The 25,960-nt window shown below is 40.7% G+C and overlaps 1 protein-coding gene across 15 annotated transcripts in view; it reads left to right on the plus strand.

Moving 5' to 3' along the window:
- Nucleotides 1-25,960, plus strand: part of LOC141508835 (peptidyl-prolyl cis-trans isomerase H) — a 215,584-nt gene that overhangs the window by 178,760 nt on the left and 10,864 nt on the right. For 11 of the 15 annotated variants that reach the window (XR_012474522.1, XM_074217810.1, XM_074217798.1 and 8 more), the window contains 5 exons: nucleotides 10,482-10,549; nucleotides 21,203-21,226; nucleotides 21,491-21,535; nucleotides 21,629-21,671; nucleotides 23,262-23,354. Coding sequence is in view for 14 of the 15 variants with exons in the window: in XM_074217810.1 (XP_074073911.1) it covers nucleotides 10,482-10,549; nucleotides 21,203-21,226; nucleotides 21,491-21,535; nucleotides 21,629-21,671; nucleotides 23,262-23,354 (273 nt within the window). In the remaining variant the exon portion in view is untranslated. Of the gene's footprint in view, nucleotides 1-10,481; nucleotides 10,550-11,132; nucleotides 11,477-18,383; nucleotides 18,518-18,946; nucleotides 19,012-21,202; nucleotides 21,227-21,490; nucleotides 21,536-21,628; nucleotides 21,672-23,261; nucleotides 23,355-25,960 lie in introns of those variants that run through there. The other 4 variants (XM_074217807.1, XM_074217806.1, XM_074217797.1 and 1 more) reach the window with 4 other exon arrangements.

The raw sequence follows: 25,960 nt of genomic DNA on the forward strand, positions 1-25,960 counted from the left end.
ATTCAGTGATCACATCTTCCCTTCTTTCCCTGTAATATAATAGGCCTTTGTGCCTCTTCATGTGGTATTAATTTGTCCTCTCATGCCTTGCTTTCTCCCAGTAGAATTCTTCTTTTCATATCTTGTTTTCATATCTTGTTTTATACTTTATTGTGCCCACAACCTCTGTCAGGATATACTCCTTTTTATATGTCTGATAGAAGTACAATTCTTTTTATTTTGTTTTTTTTTTTTGTTTGTTTTTTTGCAAGGCAAATGGGGTTAAGTGGCTTGCCCAGGGCCACACAGCTAGGTAATTATTAAGTGTCTGAGGTCAGATTTGAACTCAGGTACTCCTGACTCCAGGGCTGGTGCTCTATCCACTGCGCCACCTAGCCACCCCTAGAAGTACAATTCTTAAGGGTTGATTGATTGATTTATAAGCATCATAACCTTATAATCACTTCATACCACAGCCCATGTTCATGTCCACTCCCCCAACTGTCCCATTAGAAATACAGATCTCAGGAACCATAAGCATCATCAAATTATAATCAATTTATATCATATACTCTTTCTAAGAACCTCTAAGGAAATACAACCCTCATGAGCTAAAGTATTATGAAAAGCAAAATCACTTCAAGATCTATTTATACTCATCCCTCTAAGTATACTCTCTCCAACTGTCCGAATAGAAAAACAATCCTCATGAATTAAATTATCAGTTAAAGCATCATCACTTTCATGATCAATCTATACCATACCCTCTTTCCAAGGATGATGCTTTTAACTATTGTAAGAGGAACAATTCTCAAGCGTTACATACATTGTTTTTTCATGTAGGGATGCATACAGTTTAATGTTATTGAATAACAGTTTTTCCCCTTTGCATTTGCCTTTTTATATCTCTTGAGTCTTGTATTTGAAGATGATTTTCTGTTCAGTTCTGGACTTACCAGGTAAATTTGAAAGTCCTCTTTTTTGTTGAAAATCCATCTTTTCCTCTGAAAGAATATGCTGAATTTTTCAGGGTAGTTCATTTTTTACTATAATCCAAGATCCTTTGCCCTTTGTAATATCATATTCAGGCCCTCTGATTCCTTAATGTTGAAGTTATTAAAATCCTGTGTAATCCTGATTGTTGTTCTTTGATATTTAAATTGCTTAATTTTGACTACTTGCAATATTTTCTTCTTTAGCTGAGGATTCTGAAATTTCACTATAATATTCCTTAGAACTTTTCTTCTGGGGTGGCTTTCTGGAGGTGGATTTTTTTTTAAGGCTTTTGCAAGGCAGTGGGGTTAAGTGGCTTGCCCAAGGTCACAAAGCTAGGTAATTATTATTAAGTGTCTGAGGCTGGATCTGAACTCAGGTACTCCTGACTCCAGGGCCGGTACTCTATCCACTGTGCCACCTAGCTGCCCCTCAAGCTCTTTTTTTTAAATCAGGGATTTCAGGTAGACCAATAATTATAAATTATTTCTCCTGCACCTATTTTCTAGGTTTGTCATTTTTCCTAAGAGATGCTTTATATTTTCTTCTATTTTTTTCAGTCTTTTGATTTTATTTGATGGAATCTTGGTGTCTCATAGAGTCCTTAGTTTCCATTTATTCAATTCTAATTTTTTAGTTAGATTTTGTGTTTTCTTTTCCAGTTGGTTAATTTTACTTTTTAAAGGAGTAGTTTTTCCTCTTTCATTTAGTCAATTTTACTTTTAAAGGAATTGATTTCTTCAATCAATTTTTCATAATTTTCCTGCATGGCTCTCATTTCTTTTCTCCATTTTTCTTTTTCCTCTCTTCTTTAGTTTTTAAAATCCTTTCTGAAATCTTTCAAGAGGTATTTTTGGAATTGAGGCAATCCATGAACTCCTTTGAGGCCTCACCTGTAGGGATTTTGTCACTACTTTCCTCTTCTGTGATAGCATTTTTATCTTTACTATCAGAATAGTAGCTATGTATGATTAGTGCTCTTTTAGGATTTTTTGTGCATTTTGACAGTTGACTTTTGTTCCTAGGGCACAGGGAATATAGTCCCAATTTTTTTTGTGTTCAGGCAGGGATCTGATCCCTGGCTTAACATTTGCCTATAGTGTTGCCTATGTAGCTATTTGTTCCCTTTGAAAGGGCAGCTCAAGCCAGTCCCATCTATTGCCTCAGTGTTTCCAGGGCTCAAACTTTGTCTTCCTATCTGGGGTTAGGATCCTTACTACTGCCCTGCTGTCACATTTGGCTGCTGAGACTTGACCTGAGCTGTTGTGGCTAAGAGCCTCTTGTTGACTTTCCAACTCTCCTGCCTATGCTGGGCAAAACTCCCCTGTTACCCAAGATGGGAGATAGATCTTTACTGAAGTTCCTTCATGATATCCTGAGTTGGGAATTTATTTCATTGTCTTTATTTTGTGGGATCTGTAACTTTAGGGTTTTTGTAGAGGCTTCAGTTAAAGCTCTGAGAACTTCCTAGCTTCATGCGGCCATTCTGATTCCACCTCAGAAGTTGTTATTTTGATTTTATAAATTTTAGCTATAGGTCTTTACTAATCAAAATGGAATTTGCAAGTCTATTGGAAATGAAATAATTAAAAAGGGAGCTTATTCAAAGAACAAAGAAACCTAATACTGGGTACTTGGAGCTGGGTGGGTAGGTGGGGCAGGAATTACACATCCTTTGATATGACAAAGCAGAAAAGAAGGGAAACTCATCTAAGCAATGAGTCAATAGTGGGGTGGGAGGTGGGGTAGATAGGAGTCATTAAATAATCTTGGTCTGGTTCCCCTACCACTTTTTTTTCCCTATATTTATTTTTCTTTTCTTGAGAATTCTAAACACTGCTTTAATTCTTCCTTCCTGCTTAAGCAGGTTTTCCCAGCATTATTGCTACATGGATATTTTGTTTTCTTCTCTCTCATACATAGCTCTTCCATTACATCTACTCTCTATTATTGTATTAAATTTACATATGAAAGGCTACCTTTAACACTAAGAGTTATTTTGCTAACTATCAAGGTGAAAATAGAATGCTATTACCACTATTACTTTTAATTTGTATTAATCTTATTCAACATCATTTGTTTAACATACTATGTTACAGTGTCATTGTGGCATAAACCTTTGTGGACAGCTCATTTTCATAGTGCTGTCAGTCAAGTATTGTCATTATAGATAAATACTTTTAAAATATGAACATCGCATAAAATGTATCATTGTTTAATGGAAATTAGTATCTACATGAGAAGGGGCAGCTATATAGCACACAGTGAATAAAGCACCAGGCTCTGGAGTCAGGCAGACCTGGGTTCAATCCAACTTCAGATACTTTATACTTGCTTAGCTGTGTGACCTTGGGCAAGTCACTTAACCTCATTGCCTTGCAAAAACAAAAAAAAAATTATGTGAGATTACTGATATATTTGCAGTAGATTCTTTATGAAACTTAAAAAAATATTGAAGTACATAGTCAAAGAGTCACGGATTCTAATTCTAGTTTCTAATGTAAAATGGTCAGGAGAATCTACTAAAGATATGTACTGTGAATTACTAGACCTATTTGACCAGTCAAATTTGTGACAGAATCCATGTGGGGAACACCGTTCAATAACCTACTTGGAAATTGGCTTGCAGTATTCATTCTAAAGTAGAGAAGTTCTTTTTTATTTTTTTAAATGCAGCATTAGCAAGTGAAAATGGAGATGGCATAGCAGTTCAGGTACAGAATCAAATCTTTCCTGTAGACTGCATCTATAAAGGAAACTGAAGGGAGATTCTCACCCTCAGAAACAAACATCTCCTCTGTAGGTCACGCTGGTTCCATATTCTCCATGGTTGAAATGGAAGCTCTGTCTATTCAGAGAGTTTCCCCTAAGCTGTAAAGATGAATCTGTTTTAGGGGAGAGACCAAAACTGGGTCCTCTGCAGCAGAGATAACTTCCTTGGGCTTAAGGCATGGGTGTATCCTCCTAGGTTGAACATATCTAAGACCTCATTGCAGACAAGATAAAAAGGAACTACTTCAAAAACACATCCTTGCCCTCCTAGAAATGTCTAGGGCAAATGTATAGCAGAACTTTGACAGGGCTATCAGACAAATTTGACTTCCAAGACATATCACTGAGACTTGGTGGGATAAAACTCATGGCTGAGTATGACTTTTTTTTTTTTTTTTTTTTTAGTTTTTGCAAGGCAATGGGGTTAAGTGGCTTGCCCAAGGCTATACAGCTAGGTAATTATTAAGTGTCTGAGGCTGGATTTGAACTCAGGTACTTTAAGGAGTAGTTTTCCTCTTTTATTTAGTCAATTTTATTTTTAAAGGAATTGACTCCAGGGCTGGTGCTCTATCCACTGCGCCACCTAGCTGACTTCCTCTTGAAATTGCTTGACTGGATCCAGAGAATCTGAATTGTAGTCTGGAGCAGTGGCCACGTTTAAGTTGCTCAGAGTTCTCTTCTTGACTGCCATTTTTAGAACTACTACTGAAGTGCCAGACAGCCAGGCTGGGGGTGGTCATCTTACTGAAGAGTACTAGCAGTATCTCAAGGTCCCCTGAATTATTTTGTGGCTGATAGTGGAGACATCCATCATAGGCTTAGATGTACAAGAAGTCATTGGTTTAGCTATTGCCATCAATCTCCTTCCTTTGTGAGGTAGAGTTCTCATTCCCATAGCAGATGCCCCTCTTATTTCTTTTTCTAGACAAATATGACTTACAGAAACTGGAAGCATTTTTTATCTTAGCACCATCATGGCCTTCATATTTGGTTATGAATATGTCAATAATGAAACCCAGTCAAACCTAGGTGCTGACAGTATGCTTGTACCCTTTTTTGCAGGTTGTCAGACCCCAAATTTAAACCCAGGTGTTCCTGACTCTAGGTCTGGGGCTCACTCTAGCTAGTTACTGGTAAAGAAAGTAGTTAAACACACAAACTATTTACAAATGTTGGTATACTTTGGGAGGACCCTGGAAGAGCAAAAGATAAGAACTAGGAAAGTGATGAATCAACTAGAAGAGAAAAAACCTTTTCAGCAAGATGTGAGCACTCAATAGAGAAAGTTGAAACACTTACTGACTTGGCCACATCCTCAGGACCTTCATGATCCAAAGTTCTAGGATTCAAGTCTAAGAACATTTCTAGGATTCGGAGGTTATTATATTACAAGTTTGTTAAGAATGATTAAATGACTGAATGACTCTCCTCATGCCTATGTGATCAAAGCAAACCAGAAGCAATAAGACAAAGCATGATTTTTCTTTGGAAATTGATGAACAAATAGGAATTAGCTATCATCTGTCTCACACATGTATTAGTATTACCTTGGGCAGAACCAAAGAAAATTCCTAGTGTAAAGAATCTAGAGAAGTTCTTGTACCAAGAGAATGATGGTCACCAGGGATCAATTCCATATGCCAGCAGAGGTTTAAGTGACAGTGAGTCTCATTGTCCAGATACAAGCTAGGATTCTTGTTTTGAAGCAGGCTGTCCCTGAGAAATTCAAAGATTACATATAGAGAGCTAACATATTCTGACCATTCCAAGTTAGCTATGGCTTGCCAGAAATGAGTTGAAGCACTATCCAGCAATAAATTCAATGTATATTACTGGCCAAGGAAGGTTAATATGAATGTTGGTCCTAATGGTCATGAGATACCTAAACTATTGTAAATTAAGGTAGGAATGAAGATTCTTTGTAATATCCAGGCCAAGTTATGAGCAAATAATGGAACAATTGAGAGACTGAGACTCAACTTGTAAGCCAAAAGCATATATGTGTGTGGTTCCATTGAACCATGCTTCTCAGACTGAGTTGTTTGTGGAGGACCACAATTGAGAGCAGATTGTTGATGAGGGACTGTGACCAGTGATACAAGGCAAAGAACAAGATAGTGATTCTAGAGGACTTGGGTTTGAATTCCCTGACAGGGCCCTACTTTTGAGACAGTGGCAGAAGTTACAAGCTGTATAATAGAATGCTGTTCTAGACTCTTACCAAGCCTCAAATAGAAGCATTTGGTTTTGCCACTTGTGTCCAGAGTATTTGACTCTTGTATGTGAGTAGCACTGCTGACCTGGGGCACCCCTGGTCTGATGAGAGAATTTTCTAGGGTCTCTTCTTTCATTCAGGTGGGTCCCAGGCATGCTGGATTCTACTCTCCCACCATTCTACTCTTTACTAGCCTCTTTGATGTGGCTCTCATGCCCTGCAGCAGCCTTTCCAGTTCTAGAATTATAATCAAATCAAAACTGCAATCACTTCTGGAAACTATGTGTCAATCTACTCCCCCATGTTCCTACTTAACAACCTAGTCACTCTCAAAAATAACCTTTCCTGATTGTCATTTCCCTATTAGAATGTAAGTTCCTTAAAAGCAGAAACTACTGGGTTTTTTTTTTAATTTTAGAAAGGTTTTATTTATTCTGAGTTTTACAATTTTTCCCCCCAATCTTGCTTTCCTCGCTCCACTCCCCACAAAAGGCAGTTTGTTCGTCTTTACATCGTTCCCATAGTATGCATTGATCTAAGTTGAATGTGATGAGAGAGAAATCATATCCTTAAGGAAGAAACATATAGTATGAGATATAGCAGAATTACATAATAAGATAACTTTTTTTTAATTAAAGGTAATAGTCTTTGGTCTTTGTTCAAACTCCACAATTCTGGGGCAGCTTGGTGGCACAGCAGATAGAACACCAGCCCTGGAGTCAGGAGTACCTGAGTTCAAATCCGACCTCAGACACTTAATAACTACCTAGCTGTGTGGCCTTGGGCAAGCCACTTAACCCCATTGCCTTACAAAAACTAAAAAAAATAAAAAAAAACCTCCACAATTCTTTCTCAGGATACAGATGGCATTCTCCATCGCAGATATTCCAAAATTGTGCCTGATTGTTGCCTTTGTTTGTGTGAGCAAGTCCATTAAGGTTAATCATCACTCCCATGTTACAGTTAGGGTGTACAATGTTGTTCTAGTTGTACTCATCTCACTCAGCATCAGTTCATGCAAATCCTTCCAGGCTTCCCTGAATTCCCATCCCTCCTGGTTTCTAATAGGACAATAGTGTTCCATCACATACATATACCATAGTTTGTTCAGCCATTCCCCAATTGATGACATTCCATTACTTTGCACAAACAGAGCTCCTATGAATATTTTTGTACAGGTGATATTTTTACCCTTTTTTCATCATCTCTTCAGGGTATAGACCCAGTAGTGCTATTGCTGGATCAAAGGGTCTGCAGAAACTATTGTTGCTTTTGTGTCTATATCCCAAGTAATTAGCATAGTATTTGGCACAAAGTAAGTATTTAACAAGTGATTTTTCAGTTCTCTTGGAAGCAGAAAAATCTTGGTTCTGTAATTCCACATTTATAGGCTGTATGACCCAAGCCAGATTGCTTAACCTTAAAACCTGTTTACTAATCAGTAAAATGGAAATAATAATAAGTGGGGCACTTACCCCTCTGGACTATTGTGAAGATCAAATGTCAATTATTAAACATTTCCCCTCACTGGAGGTCTTTAAGCAAGAAGGCTAGATGATTACTTACTTTATTGTCTATGTGGTAGATGGGGATGGTTTTTTAAGTGTAGATTGGAGCAAGGGGTTTTACAACTTGGAAATCCTGTATTTTTTTTATGGTAGCATAATTTCTTTTTTTCTTTTTTATTTTTTTAATTTATTTTTTATTCTCATTTTATACAAATGTTTTTTTATATTAATAAAATATTCTTGTTTACAAGTAAACAAAATACCCCTCCTCCCCCATGAATATAGATAGACTTGCTTGGGCGAAAAAAGTAAAGGGGAGAGAAAAAAATTAGAATTAAAAATAGTAATAATTGTAGGTATGGCCAGGTGGCACAATGGACGAAGCACCAGCCCTGGAGCCACGAGCACCCAAGCCCATATCCAGCCTCGTAAACCCAACAATCACCCAGCCATGTGACGTGCAAGTCACCCGATCCCCACTGCCCTGCAAAAACCAAAAAGAAAGAAAAAAAAGACCCAAAATAAAAATAAAATAGTAATAATAGTAGGGGTGGCTGGGTGGCAGACAGAGCATTGGCCCTTGAGCCAGGAGCACCCGGGTCCAAATCCGGCCCCAGACACCCAAAGATCACCCTGCTATGTGGCCCCAGGCAGGCCATCCAGCCCCACTTGCCCTTCACCCTCCCCCAAATAATAATAACAAAAGATGTGCTTGAGTCTTTGTTCCAACACCAACAACTCTGTCACGGGTGGATCTCATTCTTTATGATAAGTCCATCACAAAAGTTACTTCCATATTTTTCCACCATTGCCATTGCTGATCACAACTCCCTCCTTTCTTATTTCTCCACTACCATGTACTCTATTTTCTCACTCCTTTCACTCTGACTCTGCTGTAGGGTTGTTGACTGACTCAGCAGAAAGATCCCTGGTCCTGGGGCCAAGAAGCCCTGAGCCCCCATACCACCCCTTAGGCCCAGAATCCACCTGGCCCTATGGTCCTGGGCAGGCCTTCCAATCCCAGCCCCTTGCAAGAAGTAAGAAAGAAAATGTGTTATATATGACCATTCTCCCCCCATGGTGAATATTTCTCAATAGTCTTCTTTTTGTTTCTCTGCTTGCTCATTTTCCCTGCCTGGGCCTGGTTTGGGGTGTTTCCTGAGCTTTTGGGACACTCCCACAAGGGTCTCAGTGTGTGAGGCTCTGTCCTCCCTCCTGGTCTGTGAATGACTATCGGTAGCATAATTTCTTTATAGCAATATTTGTGTTGTTTTTTTTTTCTTTGAAAGCTTGGAAAGTTTTACTTTAATTCTGCTTTATTCTGGTGATTTTTTTTAGAAGCATGTCATTATCTGGTTCTGTCCTTTGCTAGGTGGTATGATAGAGAGCAGTTGGGCCTGAAGTCAGGAAGACTCATCTTCCTGAGTTTAAATCTGTCCTCAGTTACTAACTAGCTGTGTGACCCTGAGCAAGTCACTTAACCCTGTTTGCCTCAGTTTCCTTATCTGTAAAGTAAGCTGGAGAAGGAAATGACAACAATTTGCCAAGAAAACCCCAGTTGGGGTCATGAAGAATTAAACATGACTGAAATGAATGAACAACATCCTTTACAACTGATCTCTTTAGAAAACTATCAGTTTCCTGCTTTATTTGAATATTTAACATTTTTGTAGATATCAAGAATTCCAGCCCCAGGTAAACTAGTCTATTCACTGGTCACTCAATTCAACCAAAAATTAAAAAAAAAAATCAGTTAATTACCATGATGGGCAGACCTTTTGGAAATGGTAGGACATGTTTAGCTTTTGGATATAGTGGACAAAATGCCAGCTTTGGAGTAAAGAACTTAGGCTCAAACTGTGGCCATCTCACACACCCTCTCTGTGTGACCTCAAGCAGATCACTTAGCCTCTCAATTGTGAAATGAAGGCTTTAGACTTGTTGATCTCAAAGTTTTTCCATCTCTAAATCCATGATCTATGCTCCTTTGTGAAGGATTGCAGGAGACAAAAAAGATAAAATTAGATACTCTCAGACCTTAGAGGAGTATGCAATCTAGCTATCAGGTATACATATTAGCACAATATATGATTGATGAATATGAGGTGTAAAGTGTTCTACAACTAATAGTTTTCTATCTCTATACTTTGGCGTATGGTATTCCCTTTCCCTAGAAGGTGGTCTCCTTTCCTCCCTAAAAGGAACCCAACTTAAAGATATGATAAAGCATCCCTCAGGGTTCATCCTCTCCAGATTCTTCTGCAGTTTTTTCCTCCATGACCTGCTGCTACTGTCTTGAGGATGTCTGTTCTTCATTCTCAAAGAAGACCATGACATCAGAGAGGTGATGCCATGACAAGCACATGAATTAGATTTGAGTGGGGGAGGGGGGTCTGTGTGAAGTCACCAACCGCACTTTCTCCAGAGCCATCTGGGTCCAGTGGCCCAGATATGAATCAGGACAACTGGATATGGTTCTGAATTTGAGGCTATCAGGGTTAAGTGACTTGTCCAAGGTCATGCAACTAGTAAGTATCAAGTCTTGAGACTGGATTCGAACTCCCATCCTCTTGATAACAAGGCCGGCGCTCCATCCAGTGTACCACCTCACTGCTCTCTGTTAGTCACAGCCTCAGGTGTCGTCCTGTTATGCAGCAGTTCTAAAAGGACTGAGCCATATTGAATATAATAAAGAAGTGCATTCTGGAGAAAAAAGTCTTAATATATCTCTTGATTTTTTAAAGATTGGAGACCCTGTAATTTTTTTGATCCTCAAAAAAAAAAAAACACAAAAGATGAATTTGTCTTCTGTGCTGTCATAGGACTTCATATACCTAAAACATTGCCAAGGACCTGAAAAAAAAAATCCCAAGTAAGCCCTTGAGTGACTTTAAGGGACATTCCCTCCTCAGTCAGGACTGAGAATGATAGAAGAGGACTAAAATTTTACTCTAGTGGCTTGCCCTCAGTATTAGAGACCATCTTGAGAACATCTGTGTTTTCTTTCTTTTCAGGAGATGACAGTAACTGAGCTGTCTGAGAATAAGCTGTTGAATATGAATCTGACAGTTCCAATCACAAGGTCAGTAACTTAGGGGGAAATAGTTGCATGATCAGGAATCCTGATTCCTTAAATAATCCTGAGCTACAGATGAGGGAAAGCAGGGTCCTTTTCTTGTCTTTCACCATTAGGATTTTCTACCAAATTCATGGACTGTTGCAGGGAATTTGCAGGGTACTGAAAAATAGTAAAAGAAAATCAACGAATACTAATACAAGTTGAATTTCACTTAATTTTGTTTGGTAATCTAATACATTTTATAAATTTATAAATTTTGGGGTGGCTAGATGGCGTAGTGGATAAAGCACTGGCCCTGGAGTCAGGAGTACCTGAGTTCAAATCCGGTCTCAGACACTTAATAATTACCTAGCTGTGTGGCCTTGGGCAAGCCACTTAACCCCATTTGCCTTGCAAAAATCTAAAAAAAAATGTATAAATTTTGCCATTTATAATATATAAATTTACCATAAAAATAACCTCCTCCCAAATATATATATATAATATATATACATATTATATATATATATATATATATATATATGTATATACACATATACAGAAGGAAAGTGATTATCTCTCTCTGAATCCTCACACATTCTCTCAGTTTTTTACCACTAGGTAATGCAAAGTCAAATGAAAATCTTACAGTAGTCGAAGCTGAGAAGTCAGAACCTGGAAGCCCCAACACTTCCATGTCTTTTTCCATTTCACAATCTCTTGAAGTGGACACCTTAAATGTGGCTTCCTTACTAGACAAAAACAGCAGCCATGACCAAGACCAGAGTCAGAAGAATGTTCCTAATGATATCAATCAAGGGCATGCAGAAAAACTCTAGGCAGAAATGTGGAAGAGTACAAATAGGAGAAGGATCAGAAGAACAAACACTTCAGGACACCAACCACAATTGCTAGTAATTGCTGATGAAGTCATTAAACCATTTAGAAAAACTGGAGTATGTTTTTTTGTTTTACACAGTATCTCTCAGTCTAAAGGGAATTTAGAGGTCATCTAGTCCCATATGTACCTGAATAAGAAGTGGTTCACCTGAAGATCCTCAGGGATGGGGAATTCAGTATCTACTGAAATATCCTGTTCCATTTTTAAATAGTTATTAGGAAGTTTTTTCTGATTTCCACAAAAATATCTTCCTCCTACTGCCTTCTGGGGACACTATTGTGGAAAGAATACTGGGAAAGCCCAAGTCTAAGCCCTCACTAGGATACTTACTAGGTGTATGGTCTGAAGAACATCACCCAATCTCTTCCTTGAATGTAATCTCATTAGTCCCTCAAGTCTTTGGAAAGAACACTATCTGAGAATTAGTCCTCATCCATAAAATTGGGATAATGTCTATACTACCACTATAAGGAAAGCACTTTGTAAAGCATAAAATGATTATTTATGTGAGTACTTAACATTTCATAATACAACCCTTTAGATCAGCTATCCTCTCTCCTACCCAAACTAAATATATCCTAACTCCTTCATATATGGCATGATCTTTAGTCCTCTCAAAGTTCTAATCACTCTTCTCTGAATGGATCACAGTTTGTCAATATACTTTCTAAAATGTGACATCCTTTACTAAACACAATCTCATCAGTACACAAGACAGTGAAATTATTCAAGAGGGCAGTCAGTATATTACTGCTAATGTAAATTGAACTAGAATTTTTGACTGCTGTCACAGTATATTAACATCCTCAGATGTTTTACTCTCAATGCAATGACCTATACTATATAACTTACATTCTACCAGTAAAACATAGAAGACATTCTGTCTCTAGCAGAGGGGAGAGCTATGAGCCTGCCATATTTAGTTGTGTGGTCAATAGGTTAAGAAGGGTTTTTACATTTTTAAATAAAATTTACATTTAAATACTTGATATTTTACATTTTTAAAAATTTAAACACCCTTCTTGGCTCATGGAGATACAAGAACATTTTTCAGGGACTGGATTTGGATCTCAAGCCACAATATACTAAAGCCTCAGTTGGCTAACTCCTAGGGTATGATGATTTAAAAATAAGTTGGAACCCTTTAGCTTGAAGGACTAAAAGAAAAAGTGAATCAAACCAATAAAACATGAATTACACAATGTAATAAAACAATTTTAACAAATCAAATTGTCATTTGCTCTCAGATGAAGCAATCTAAACTTTTATATTTTCTGACCTGAACCTCAAATGAACTAATAAAAAATATCAGCAACTATCACTGAATGCTTGCTTGCTATTGTGCTTAATTCAGACCCGGGTTTAAGTCCTAGCTGCCTTGTGCCAACATGAATCTTTCAAGGGATCACATAGAACATATATGGAGCTAAAGCTGGGTTTGCAGAATCTCTAGAATAGTAGAGCAAGCACTTTGAAAGAAAATGAAGTCATTTATCCATCACCATCTCCCAGACGATCAAATCATTCTTCCCCAAGTGCTCAGGTAACCACCACTGAAAGAAAAGAACTTCAGAGGAAACTTAAGATCTAGTACTTTTTATTCTTTGAGATAGTGCCTAAGAATCTATCCCTGAGGGGCGGCTAGGTGGTGCAGTGAATAGAGCACTGGCCCTGGAGTCAGGAGTATTTGAGTTCAAATCTGGCCTCAGACACTTAATAATTACCTAACTGTGTGGCCTTGGGCAAGCCACTTAACCCCATTGTCTTGCAAAAACCTAAAAAAAAAAAATCTATCCCTGATTCCTTGTAATAGCTTTTAAATTACACACAATATCTTATCTCCATTATAATATTTATAATTGTTCCTTCTCCTCCATCCCCCCTACCCCCCAGAGTACTAGATTTTTTTCCTAGATGTATAGCACATGATTTTGCAATTTGCTGCACAAGTTTTGTCTATAAAACCTGAAGGATAATTGAGTTGGGGAAAGACCTTAAAATAGATTATTTAGACCTCACTGTATAGATAAGGAAATTTGTCCAGAGAGAAATGGAAAGGAGAGAGATATGGAGGAGAAACAAAAGAGACAAGAAGCAGGGGAATGGGGGGGGGGGGGGAAGAGGGAGACAAAAAGATGGGAGAGCATGCTAAAGAGGGAGACAAAAAGATGGGAGAGCATGCTAAGCAAGGTGACACGGGGGACACAAACTGTATAGTTCAAATGTTTAATACTTCTTAACACCTTTTTGGATTTTCTTGGTCAAGTGGTTTGTCATTTTCTTTTCCAGTGGATTAAGGCAAACAGAGGCCAAGTGACTTGCCCAGAGTCACCTAGGTAGAGTGTGTCTGAGGCTAGATTTGAACTTCATTCTTCCTGACTTTAAGCTTAGCACTCTTATTCACCAAGTCACCTTGCTGCCTCCAAGGATTAAACACAAGGAAATGTTCTCCTTGCTTCAGTACTCTCAGCAAACTTACATTCTAATAGGTGAAGAGGAATTGAAAGGGGGGTAGGAAGAGTCCTTGTGCCTGGTGAAGCCATTTGAGAAGATAAAACTGAATGAAGTGAGCAGGATTAGGGCTACTCAAGAAGTGGCCAGTGAAGAGCTCAGGACCCAAGGCGGAAATCATCCAAGCAAGAGCCCAACCAGAACTGAGCTGGGAGTGTTGAGTATGGAATGCTTATAGTACTTTGTAATTTGAGTTGGTTATGTAAGACTGAGACTTTAGCAACAAATCAAAAACATTACTGGGTGTGTTACATATAAATACAAAGAATGAAACAATTCCTACTTGGAAAGAACATAGAGTAACAAATATCAGTAGATATGACAAATTCAGAGTGATTACACACAAAATAGCAAAATGCAGGAGGGAGGGCACTCCTCAGGGACTCACTTTGCATCATGAAGGAAGAAAGTACCTGAATCTCTGAGGCAGTAGGAGGGAGTGGCATGAGCAGTGCAAACATACAGAGGTAGGAATGTTGTGTATGAGGCACAGAATAGATTGGCTGAATCACAGTTGGGGAGGGGAAATAATTAATGGCCAGTGATGTTGACTATATATATATATATATATGGGTTGAAGCCTAATTGTATTGGGCTTTAAAAGCTAAATAGTTCACATTTAATCCTAGACCTGTCAATAGGAAACCACTAGAGTTGGTTAAGATAATCGCATGGTCATTGTGCTGAAGGAAAATTACTTTGCTAGTTGCATGTACTATGGACTGAATCAGTGAGAAATTTGAGCCAGTGAAACTCATAAAAGAATTTAGAATTTTAAGGTTGGCAGAGCCATTTTGTAGATTAGTATAAACCTGCTGTTTCATTTGACCTTTACCAACAACCTTTTAAGTAGGTTGCTCTAATTATCCTTGTTCTACAGATAGGGAAAGTGGGCAGATTGAATTACTCAGGGTCATATACTAAGTGACTGAGGTTGATTTGAACTACAATGAATCAATCAATAAGCAAATCTCCATGACTTACAGGTCCAGCTCTCTTATCCACTGTGCTGCCTTGGTAAAGGAGGGCAAGGACTGAAATAAGTCAGATCTGGCAATTAGGAAACCACTGGTAATGGGGTAGGGAAAAAGGTATTTTCAGTTTGTTGTTGAAATCAGAAGCAGTTTGTAAAGCATTGAAAAGAGAAAGTCAAACAAGCATTTCTTGAGTGCCTACTCACTGCCAGAGACTGTGCTAAGTACTGGGAATACCTAGAAAGGCCCAAGTCAGTCCTTGCCTCAGGAGCTCACAGTCCAATAGAGGAACAGCAAGCAAACAAATTATGTAAATTATGTAAAAGCAAGATATATATATATATATATATATATATATATATATATATATATATGATTACTAGGGAATAGTTGCTAGAGAAGGCACTAGAATTAAGAGAGGTTGAGAAAGGCTTCTTCTGGTCTAGAAGAGATTTTAGGTGAGACTTGAAGCTATGAAAGTCAGGCATGAACCAGAGGAAAAAACTTAAAACTGAGAGAGTCTTGTTCATATAACAGCAAGGAGCTCAGAGTCACTGGATTGAAGAATATGTGGTGGGGAGTAAGGTGTAAAAAGACTGGAAAGGTAGGAGAGACTAGGTTCTGACCAACTTTGAATGTCAAACAGAGAATTTTATATTTAATCTTGGAGATCATAGGGAATCACTGGAATTTTTCTCTCTCTGTGTGTGTGTGTGTGTGTGTGTGTGTGTCATGGTCAGACCTAGCTTTAGGAAAATCACTTTGGTGGCTGAATGGAGGGTGGACATGAGTGAGATATAAGATGGTAGCTTGAAGAGATGGTAGGATTTAATGAAAATTTTATGGGGGAGCTTTGAAAGTATTTGAAGGCAGTAGAGAAAGAAATGAATAAATAGAAATTGAAGGGAATGGGAAGAGAAGGGATACTATCTATTGGAAAAAATGGGAGGGAATGAGATCATATATACATCCAGTTCTTCTATTATGTGACATACTTTTTTGTCTATTTTTGAATATATACTTTTTTAAAAATCACCATTACATATATGTAAAATTATGCAATAAAACCACATGATTTATAGGGGAATGGGATTTGAAATACTCAAAACTTCATCAGTGACATAAAAGAATCTATTAAAAACAGAAAAATCTCAAGATTAAAAATGGCTAAGAAACACTTAAACACTACAACAAACATTTGCGACTTTGGGCTGCTGTTCAGCCTGCACCTTGGTTTTTCTTTGGATACAGGCTGGCAAAGTAAGTGGCTATGGGCAAGGTGATAGCCATGAGGGGCCAGCAGAAATGGAGGAGAATAGGGATTGTGTTTAGACTAGCCTTCCTCAAATCACAGCCCCTCTAGTAACAAAAAAAAAATACAATAAACATAACATTGCCATGAAAAAGAACTGAAGTTTGCTGGAGAAAGTGGGTATCAGAAAGGTTTCTGCTTGTGCACTATTGTGGTCTAGTTTTTTGCATTCTGTTTCTCATAAATAAAATTGCATGTAGGCAAAATTGAAAACTCAAATTGTTACCTAATTTATCAATTGCATTGGGATAAATTTGCATTTTCAAAGCAAGGGTTGTTGCAGAATTGACTGAACACAAAAATGATTGACCTTAGCAAGAAGGAGCTCTCTGACAGTTGTGGGAGGAAACAGAGGAGGATGGAAAATGATAACAAAGTGTTTTTAAATGAATAGAATATAAGGCTCTCACATTAAATTATATTCATATTCTCAAGAGTCAAGGTCCTTAACTCAGAAAGAATGAGGATTGCCTTGCTGAAATGAGGGCCTTAGTTTAGATTGTAACATAGCTAGAAAGCACAGTATTGACTTCCTGCTAATCAGAAGCAGAGGGGGCAGATGGTGGGCACAATCCAGGGCTATGGTTTGGCAAGAGATGAGTAATATGACAAAGAGCTGCTTATCATGTGTAACTCAAATTCCAGTCAAGTTGGGTCAGGAAGAAAGCATCTTCTCTGCTGCATGCTTCCTGTAGAGTGTGCTTCTGGATTGGTAGAAAGAAAGCTAATATGACCCTCATAAAGGCTTAAGGGACAATTAGTTTGACAGCTTTGGAGAGGAGAACCAGTCTTCATTCTTTTAGAGAAAAGTGTGGTTTACAAAAATCTCTTTGAGACCAAAACCAGTCAGGAAAGAAAAAAGACTTTGGAAGCAGCACAAGATGTAGATAAAGTCTGATTTTTCAACATGTCCCTGATTTCCAGATTTTCTCCCTAGAGACTTCGGGCATTCCTCCTTGATAGAAATCGGTCTCACTAAATGAGATCTTCATTTCCCTAAAATACTCATTCCCTCTTGTGCATTTTCTGGAATATTCTTTTTTTGTTGTTGTTTTTTAGTTTTTTGCAAGGCAATGGGGATAAATGGCTTGCCCAAGGCCACACAGCTAGGTAATTATCTGAGGTCAAATTTGAACTCAGGTACTCCTTACTCCATGGTTGGTGCTTTATCCACTGCACCACCTAGCCACCCCTGGAATATTCTAATCTGTGTAACTTGTGCAATTTCCATTTCTTAATTGCTTAGATCAGTGGGTTTACTCACAAATTTCTCTTTGTGATAGTCTCTCATGTTAGTAGCTTTCGGTGGGAAAGAAGTCAGTGGGTTTGAACCTGGGATACCTCCTCTCTTTTCAGGGAGAATGACCAAAAAAGCTAGCAGTTTTTGAGCCTTAAAAAAAATTGGCTCTTTTGAACCTAAAATAAGTATAGAGATAATTCTAGTTCGGATCCCTCAGTTAGTCAAAGGGCATTTATGAAATGCTTTTGTCTCAGAAGAGAACAATGCAGTCAAGCAGTCTGGCCCCTTCTGTGTTCTAGGCTAGGAGGGATTACCAGGTGTGCTTGCAGAGGCATAGATAAGATTCCAGAGCTATCCAGGACTCCCCTCCCATGGCAATGGAAGTGATCTCTCTTGAGTCAATAGAAGTGATCTACTTTGAGTCAGTCTAAGTGATCTCTCTTGAGACACGCGGTTACCTGTCTGCAGTGTAGACCTGTGTTTGACCTGCGTGGAGGTAACTGGATGATGTGAAATGAGGAGGAAGTGCAACACGGGGGCTCTAAGGCACCGTGCCTTGCAAGCACAAGCACACCCGGGGTCCTGCCTCTGCTCCGGGAAGCCCGCCCCCCCCCGCCGGGGTCGCCAGGAGCTCCATTTGAGGGGTCTGTCGCGTGCTTCGCGCACACTGGGTGGTAATACGTGTTTTACGAGGATGTTTTAAGGTTTGGGAAAACAAATGAGTGGGGGTGGGGCGGGGAAAACAAGATGGCAGCGGCGGATCGGACGGACACAAAAGAAATGCGAGACACGTGTCCAGGGTCGGCCTTCCCGGAGCCCTGGGTGTCCAGGACCGTGGCGCCTCCGGGCCCCCGTAGCTCCGCCTCTTCCCCCGCCCGCCCGAGGCCTAGGAGGCGGAGCCGGGCCCGGCAGCCAGCGCGCCTGCGCGGCCTCCGGCGCGCTCCGCCGCGGCCCCGCTCGCGCCCGCTTCCGCTTCCGCTTTGAGATTATGGCCGTGGCTAATTCCAGCCCCGTCAACCCTATCGTCTTTTTTGATGTTAGCATCGGCGGCCAGGTGGGATGGGGGTGTGTGCGGGCAGTCCGGGGTGACCGGGCAAAGGGCCGAAGGGCATTGCTGCCCGCCGCTCCGGAGGCGCGGGGGGAGCGCGTGGTTCTTTGAGGAAGCCGCGTGGGGAAAGGTCCGGGGGAAGCCTGAGGAAGGGGCGGGGCCCACGCGTCCGGAAGAGAGGGGGGAGAGGGCGGGGAACGGGCGGGACCAAGAGGCTTGAGGATGTGGGGGGGGGAGCGGGCGGGACCAAGAGGCTTGAGGACGGGGGGAGCGGGCGGGACCAAGCGCTCGGAAGACGGGGGGGGCGGGCGGGATGAGGAGCGAGGAAGTCAGCGACGTGACCTCGGGCCCCGTGTCCGGGCCGAGTGAAGCGGCCGAGGCAGCCGGGGCGGGGCGGTGACGTCACTGACACGCCTGGCTTTGCTCCGCCCCCAGGAGGTTGGCCGAATGAAGATCGAGCTCTTCGCGGACATCGTGCCCAAGACCGCCGAGAACTTCAGGTCCGGAACCCCCGCCCCGGCTGGGAGGGCGTGGGGGAGGGGCGCCCTTGGCCTTGGCCGCGCCGCCCGGGCCGGGCCAGTGCCCGTGCGCAGGGCCCGGCCTCTCCCCCCCTAAGGTCTCGCTTTTTTGCCCGAACCCAGCTTTAGAAGTTAAACCCAGGGGCGGCCGGGTGGTGCAGTGGATGGACCACCGGCCCTGGAGTCAGGAGGACCCGCGTTCAAATCCTACCTCAGACACTTTATGAATGCCTAGCCGCGTGGCCTCGGGCAAGCCACTTAACCCCGTGGCCTTGTAAAAACCTTAAAGAAAAAAGGAAGATAAACCCAGGTTCTGGGTTTCAGGATCAAAGGTGTCCTTAGTTCCACAGCTTTTTTTGCATAACTCCAAATAATTTGGACCGACTCAGACTCACGATTTTACTCCCATTAGGGTCCCCTCTTCCTGGGCATCCTTGCGTTTTTCCCATATTTGCAATTTATTCTTTGTCTTCATCCGCATTCTTTGGATCCTCAGGCATCTGGGGCAGCTTTTCAGATGACTTGTTGATGGCTGGCGTATCTTCCAAAATTGGCATATAGTAAACAATAAAGGCTGCCTTTTCTCTCGTGACCACCCATCTGTTGGAGGCTCCATGACACTATAATCTTAGGATTTCTCTTAAGATTATGACTCCATAACCTTGATGACTTTTTTTAAAGGAAGATTTTATTTATTTTGAATTTTACAATTTTTCTCCCAGTCTCACTTCCCCCCCCCCACAGAAGGCAGTTTGCTAGTCTTTAATGTTGTTTCCATGGTATACACTGATCCAAATTGAATGTGATGAGAGAGAAATCATATCCTTAAGGAAGAAAAATAAAGTATAAGAGAATAGCAAAATTACATAATAACTTTTTTTTAAGTTAAAGGTAATAGTCCTTGGTCTTTGTTCAAATTCCACAATTCTTTCTCTGGATACAAGATGGCATTCTCCGTCCTAAAATTCTCCCTGATTGTTGCACTGATGGAATGAGCAAGTCCATCAAGGTTGACCATCACCCTCATGTTGCTGTTAAGGTGTACAATGTTCTGGTTCTGCTCATCTCACCATAGGTTCATGCAAATCCCTTCAGGCTTCCCTGAATTCCCATCCTTCCTGGATTTTAATAGAACAATAGTTTTCTAACCTTGATGACTCTTAACATTAGAGGTTAGCTGTAATTCTCTCTAGATTTTGTTAGTTAGATTCTTTTGAGGTAGGTTTAGTGAAAATATTTTCCCCATTCAGTTTTTTTCTAGTTTTATGATTTTTGCTTTTGTAAATCTTTGTTAATTTTATAATTGAAACTGTCTTTTTTTGTTTAATCTCTGCATATATTACAACTGGTTACAAATTGATTCTTTAATCCACATTTGTGAAAGATAACCTTCCATACCCTTCTAATTACTTTTTTGCACAACATTTTATATTTAGATTATTTTTTTAGGATCAGGTTTTAGATTTGAAAGGAACTTCAGGGACATTGTGTCCCAAACCCCTCATTTGGGGTATGAGGAACCTTATCTGCAGGGACATTTTGTATCTCAGGTAGTAAGTAGCAAAGGAAGGTTGTCTGACTAGAGAACCAGTGATTTTTCCTACCAGATTGCTGTCCTGTTTTCTCAGTGCTTCCTATCAGTTAAAGAGTTCACTAATCTGTGTCCTTCTGTTTGTCAAACATTTGGTGCTGTACTGATCTGATCCTAAGTTTTGCTTAGTTAAGCTTTTTCAGTATTTTACTTTTTAATATTTTCTAGCCCCACATAGTTTTGCTGAGATCTAATTATACCAAACACCCTTCATTATTACTTCTTTCCATTTTCCTCCAAGGTAGTGTTTATTTTGTTTTGTTCTTGAAGCGGGGAGACCATCTGTCTGCTTGTCTGATCAGTTTTCTGTTCCCAGCATCTGAGGGCAGAGACAGGAAGAACAGAGTCCCTATGTTGGGTTCCATCTCTAATGCATGTGATCGTTTTGTTTTAGTTATTTTCTGTAGACATGTCAACCTGTAAACAGTATCTGGTTGTGTGTTCACAAACACACACACACACACAAGACCCTCTGTTGCTTACATATCCATGTAAGCTGGTATATCCTCTTACCCTTATTCCCAGAACAAGGTTTCTTTTTTCCTGTAGGTTCTGCAAATAATTTTTTCTTTTTTCTTTCAGGCAATTCTGCACAGGAGAATTCAGGTTGGTTTGCAAAATGCTTATTTCCTTCAGGCATGACTCAGGTGGGAGCCTCCTGCCCCAAACTGGAGTCAGTCCCTTAGGAAGCTGCCATCCAGAACTCAGGTAGCTTCTGGAGCAGGGATGCAGACTCTGTCCGTCACTCTTCCCTTTAAGTCAATCACTCTATCTTCTTACTTCCTCAGAGGCAGTTTGGGGAGTAGTTTTGAGATAGGGCCTAAGATTGCCTGGAGCCACTCCAGTTCTCATCTTTCTCCTTGGTTGTAGGAAAGATGGAGTCCCCATTGGATACAAGGGCAGCACTTTTCACAGGTAAGGTTTGGAGCTATCAGTCCCACCCTCCTTGGGTACAGCAGGGGCCAAGTCACTTTCTCCTTTCTGATCTTTTGTTTGTCCTGTTTTCAGGGTTATAAAAGATTTCATGATCCAAGGAGGCGACTTTGTAAATGTAGGTACTGAGTAAGTTTGCCTTCTTCCAGATCTGCCACAGTTCTGCTTTGCCCTCTCTGTGATTTACCAGAAAGGCAGTTGTGAAAGAGTGATTGGGGAGGGGTGGTAAGGAGGGCACTTTCTGTGCTGCTCTTGCTTCCTTATCAAGTGAGTTAGCAATCTCTGAGGACATCCTGAATCTATTTCTCTTAATTCACTTTGGTCACAAATCCATTTGTTCAGTGTTTCAGTGCATGGTAGTACTTTCAGACATTTTCTTTTCTCTACTGTAATCACGGACCCTATATCATCAACCCAAATGCTTGGCTCTTCATTGCCCCCAGGCAGACAGTCCCCATTCCTTAACCCTCAGCCCTGCTGTAGAGCAGACTAAGAGAGGGGAAGCAGACTAGAAAGGAGGCAAGGTTGAGCAGACAGTTTCTGAAGTCTGGGATGAGAAAGGTTTGCTTGGTTGCCTTCTCAGCTCTCACTTCAGGAGAGAAACAGATTATGGGGATGGAAAGGTATGGAAACTACATAGGAAGTAATGGTGATAAGCTGATTTTTCTTTCCTCCTTATCCCAAATGTGAGCAGATGTGAGGGGAGAGAAGTTAAAGATTGAAATTGAAGATAGTTTTATTGGGTGGGTTTTAACTAAATGCTCATGTAGTTTTAAGCTCGGAAAGCTCTCAGACTGCTCTGGCTTTAATCCAGATACTCTTGTATTCCTTCATTCATTTGTTCATTCATTCAACAAAATTGTGTGACAAGCTAAGATAAGACACGTTCACTATCCTGATAAAACTCATAGTCTAGTGGTGGATGACCTGACATGCCCTAGAAGCTTGGCACACCAGATGCTAGAAAAGATGAGTAATTCTTGTTTTCATCAAAGGGACACACTTCATTCTGGCCTGAGCTCTGTGGTGACCCTTTTTAACGTATATGTCTCTGTGGTATTTGGGAGGCCTGTTCTGTCTATATCCCTAATGGAGCCTTTCATTCCTGCAGTCCTCACTGCTTTTAGGACCCAAGTTCCTAACAAACTCTTTGTCTTCCTTGCTTCACGCACCTTTGGGTCCATTAGATTAGAAGCCTGACTGTGACACACATACTTTTTATCTCTGATCCTATGTGGTTGGTGACCTAGCAGTTGACTTGCACTAGGATGAACTTCTTAGGTGAAATCAAACAGCCAACTTTTAAAATTCTTATTGGTGCCTTTGGTTTTTATCATTCTCCACCCACATTGAGCCTTAGTTTGGTAATACAGTTAAAAGTCACTGCTTGACTGTGTGTATAGCATTTCCTATCTGTAGTCCCCCACTTCTTTCCTGAGGGCAGAGAGTAACTTTGGAAATGATTTTTTTAAAAATGCTTCTCTTTAGGGGCAGCTAGGTGTCGAAGTGGATAAATCACTGGCCCTAGAGTCAGGAGTACCTGGGTTCAAATCCAGTCTCAGACACTTATAATAGCTGTGTGGCCTTGGGCAAGCCACTTAACCCCATTTGCCTTGCAAAAAAAAACCTAAAAAAAATGCTTCTCTTTAGGTGAAATTTGATGTCTGCCCCTTGAGGTTTATTCTTTCTTCTCTCTCTTTCTGTTTAGGGAGATGGTACTGGAGTTGCAAGCATTTACCGGGGACCATTTGCAGACGAAAATTTTAAATTGAGGCATTCGGCTCCAGGTCTGCTTTCCATGGTATGTAGAGTCCAGTAGAGGGGTTGGGGGTTTGTTAAATAGTAGTAAGCTGAGTCTGTCTGACTCTGGGCCCATCTCTCAACCCCCTATGCCATTCAGATGTCTCTTGTCCTTGGGGACAAGCTAGCTCCCACAGGCAGTTCTGTGTTGTTTGGATCTGAACTCTTCTGAGTAAAGTGGCCTTGAAAAAAATTGTGGCCAAGCTGAGTTTTCTCCTTTGCTCTCCCATGTATTATCTTTTGAGTTAGAACATATCGTTGGTTCTCTCCCTTGGAGTCTCCCTTTGGGAAAGAGTGTCCTCAGACCCACCCCTGCTCACACTTTCCCCAGAGTAACATTTATAAGAGCTCCATTAATAGCCCAGCAAAGCCTGTTAGCCTTCCCTTTGTGTTTAGGATAAAGGTTGTCCAGAGGTCAGATGCTAGTATTGCCAGTAGGCAGCAATAGCAACAGTTCAGAGATGGCTCTAGACCTGTCATTGAGTATCAGCTAGATGGTGGCTATCCAGCAAGCACCATAATTTGTTCAGCCCTGGACTCAGAGCTATGCAGAGTCATCCTTCAATCCAGCAGATTAAATGACTTTCCCAGTCATTTAATAGTAACAGTCTGTCTCAGTATTTGATTTTAGGTCTTCTTGCCACATCCAGTCCTCCAGTGAAAGGGGTGGGAATCAGAGAAGGCAGCTTAGAAGAGTTAGCATTTGACCAGGACTTAAAAGATGAAAGGGGAACCTAATCACTAGAGAGGGGCAAAGGACATTTTAGACCAGAAATTTAGAGTAATGGAAAATGTCGGAAAATAGAGTATCAGTGAGTGGTCCCGATGGATTGTAGAGTAGAGTATGGGAAGGGGGTATGTTATGGTTAGTGGCATTAAAGCCAGGAATCCCGAGGAACTAGTGTGTGGTTTTGGGTGGAGATATGAAGTGACCAAAAAAATAGGTGTCATAAATCTGAAGGCAGAATAAAGGATGGACTGGAGTCATGGACAGAATCCCATTGGGAAGCAATTATAGGAAAGATAGTAGTGAAGGTCTGTATGAGGCTAGTGCTAGTGGAAATAGAACAGAGGGGCAGAGAAGAGAAAAGAATGGGGAAATAGACTGAATAGGATTGGGTTATTGATTAACTGTGGAGTGAAAAATCGGAAAGGATTAAGGATAATCTTGGAGTTGAAGACAAACAAAACCAAGTGTTAGTGGTACAAATAGAAATAGTAAAATCTTAAGGATAAGCAGGTTTTAGAAGGAAACATGACAAACACCATTTTGGACATGTGGTTGAAGTGCTAATCTGGAACATCCCTTTAGAAACATCTGGAATTCAGGAGAGAGTCTGGGCTGACAATCTAGGTTGACAGTCATCTACTGAAGTCCAAATGAGATTTGTCAAGGGAGAGAATGTAGAAAGAGATGGAAAGTGGAAAGAGGGCTGAGGCTGCAATCAAAAACCATTTATTGGGGCAGCTAGGTGGCACAGTGGATAGAGCACTGGCCGTGGAGTCAGGAGGACCTGAGTTCAAAGGAGGCCTCAGACACTTAATAATTACCTAGCTGTGTGACCTTGGGTAAGTCACTTAACCTCATTGCCTTACCAAAAAAAGGCAAAAAAACCCCCATTTATTAACTGCTTCCAGTGGACCAAGGACTGCTTGGTAGTGGTTATAGAGAATAAACAAAGTGCTTATGTTCTAATGGACAGAAGGTGATCTTAGAGGGGAAGATATTAACAGTGTGGAGTAGGGTGGGTGGCATAGGAGAGACTGGAAAAAGCTACCTGTAGAAGTTTGCTCTTGGATGCACTTTGAAGAAAATCAGGGGTTTGGATGTTAAGAGAGGGAGCATTCTGTGTACTTGGGCAGCCAGTGTGAAGACACAGATGTGAAAGAATATTGTGGGAGGAATAACTAGGAGGCAAGCATAGCTGAACCCTGAAATGTGTTGGGTGAGGGAAATGGGGGATGCGTACAAAGGCTGCAAAGAAGGGAAGAGGCCAGGATGTGAAGGTCGTAAGACCCAACAGAAGTTGATAGTTGTTCCTCGAAGATGCCATTGAGGTTTAACTAAATAGGTGGATGATCTGATAAGACTTGAACTTTAGAATATTGCCTTGGCAGCTGAGTAAAGAACGAACTAAAGTAGAAAGAGACATAATGCAGGGAGACCAACCCACACTAGTAGTCAAGTCATGAGATAGATACCTGGGGGCTGGGGGCCCTGAACTCCGGTGCAGGTTGTTGAGTGGAGAGAAGGGGACACATTTAAAAGTTGTGGAGAGAGAAATTAAGAATGTCAGTATTTACTGGAGGTGCCAGGAAGAGGGAAATGAGCCCAAAAATCAGAGGAATTGTTAGAAGTGCAAAACTAGAACCAAGAAGAAGGCATTCCTGGTGACCTTTAGAATGTCAATAGATCTGTGACAAAGGAGGCTAGTATCGAGGGCTTAAGGATAGTGGGGAGGAAGTGAAGTATCTTAATATAAGCAGCTTTATCAAGAAGTTTTGTGGGAAAGAGGGAGGAGTTGGAGCAGTTAGTAGCTCAAGATCCAAAGGTCTCCAGGTGGTGTTTCAGTGTTAACAAGTTGATGGGAAGCAATCGTTGAAGAA

The sequence above is a fragment of the Macrotis lagotis genome, chromosome 1 (genome assembly GCF_037893015.1).
Source record: "Macrotis lagotis isolate mMagLag1 chromosome 1, bilby.v1.9.chrom.fasta, whole genome shotgun sequence".
NCBI lineage: Eukaryota > Metazoa > Chordata > Mammalia > Peramelemorphia > Peramelidae > Macrotis > Macrotis lagotis.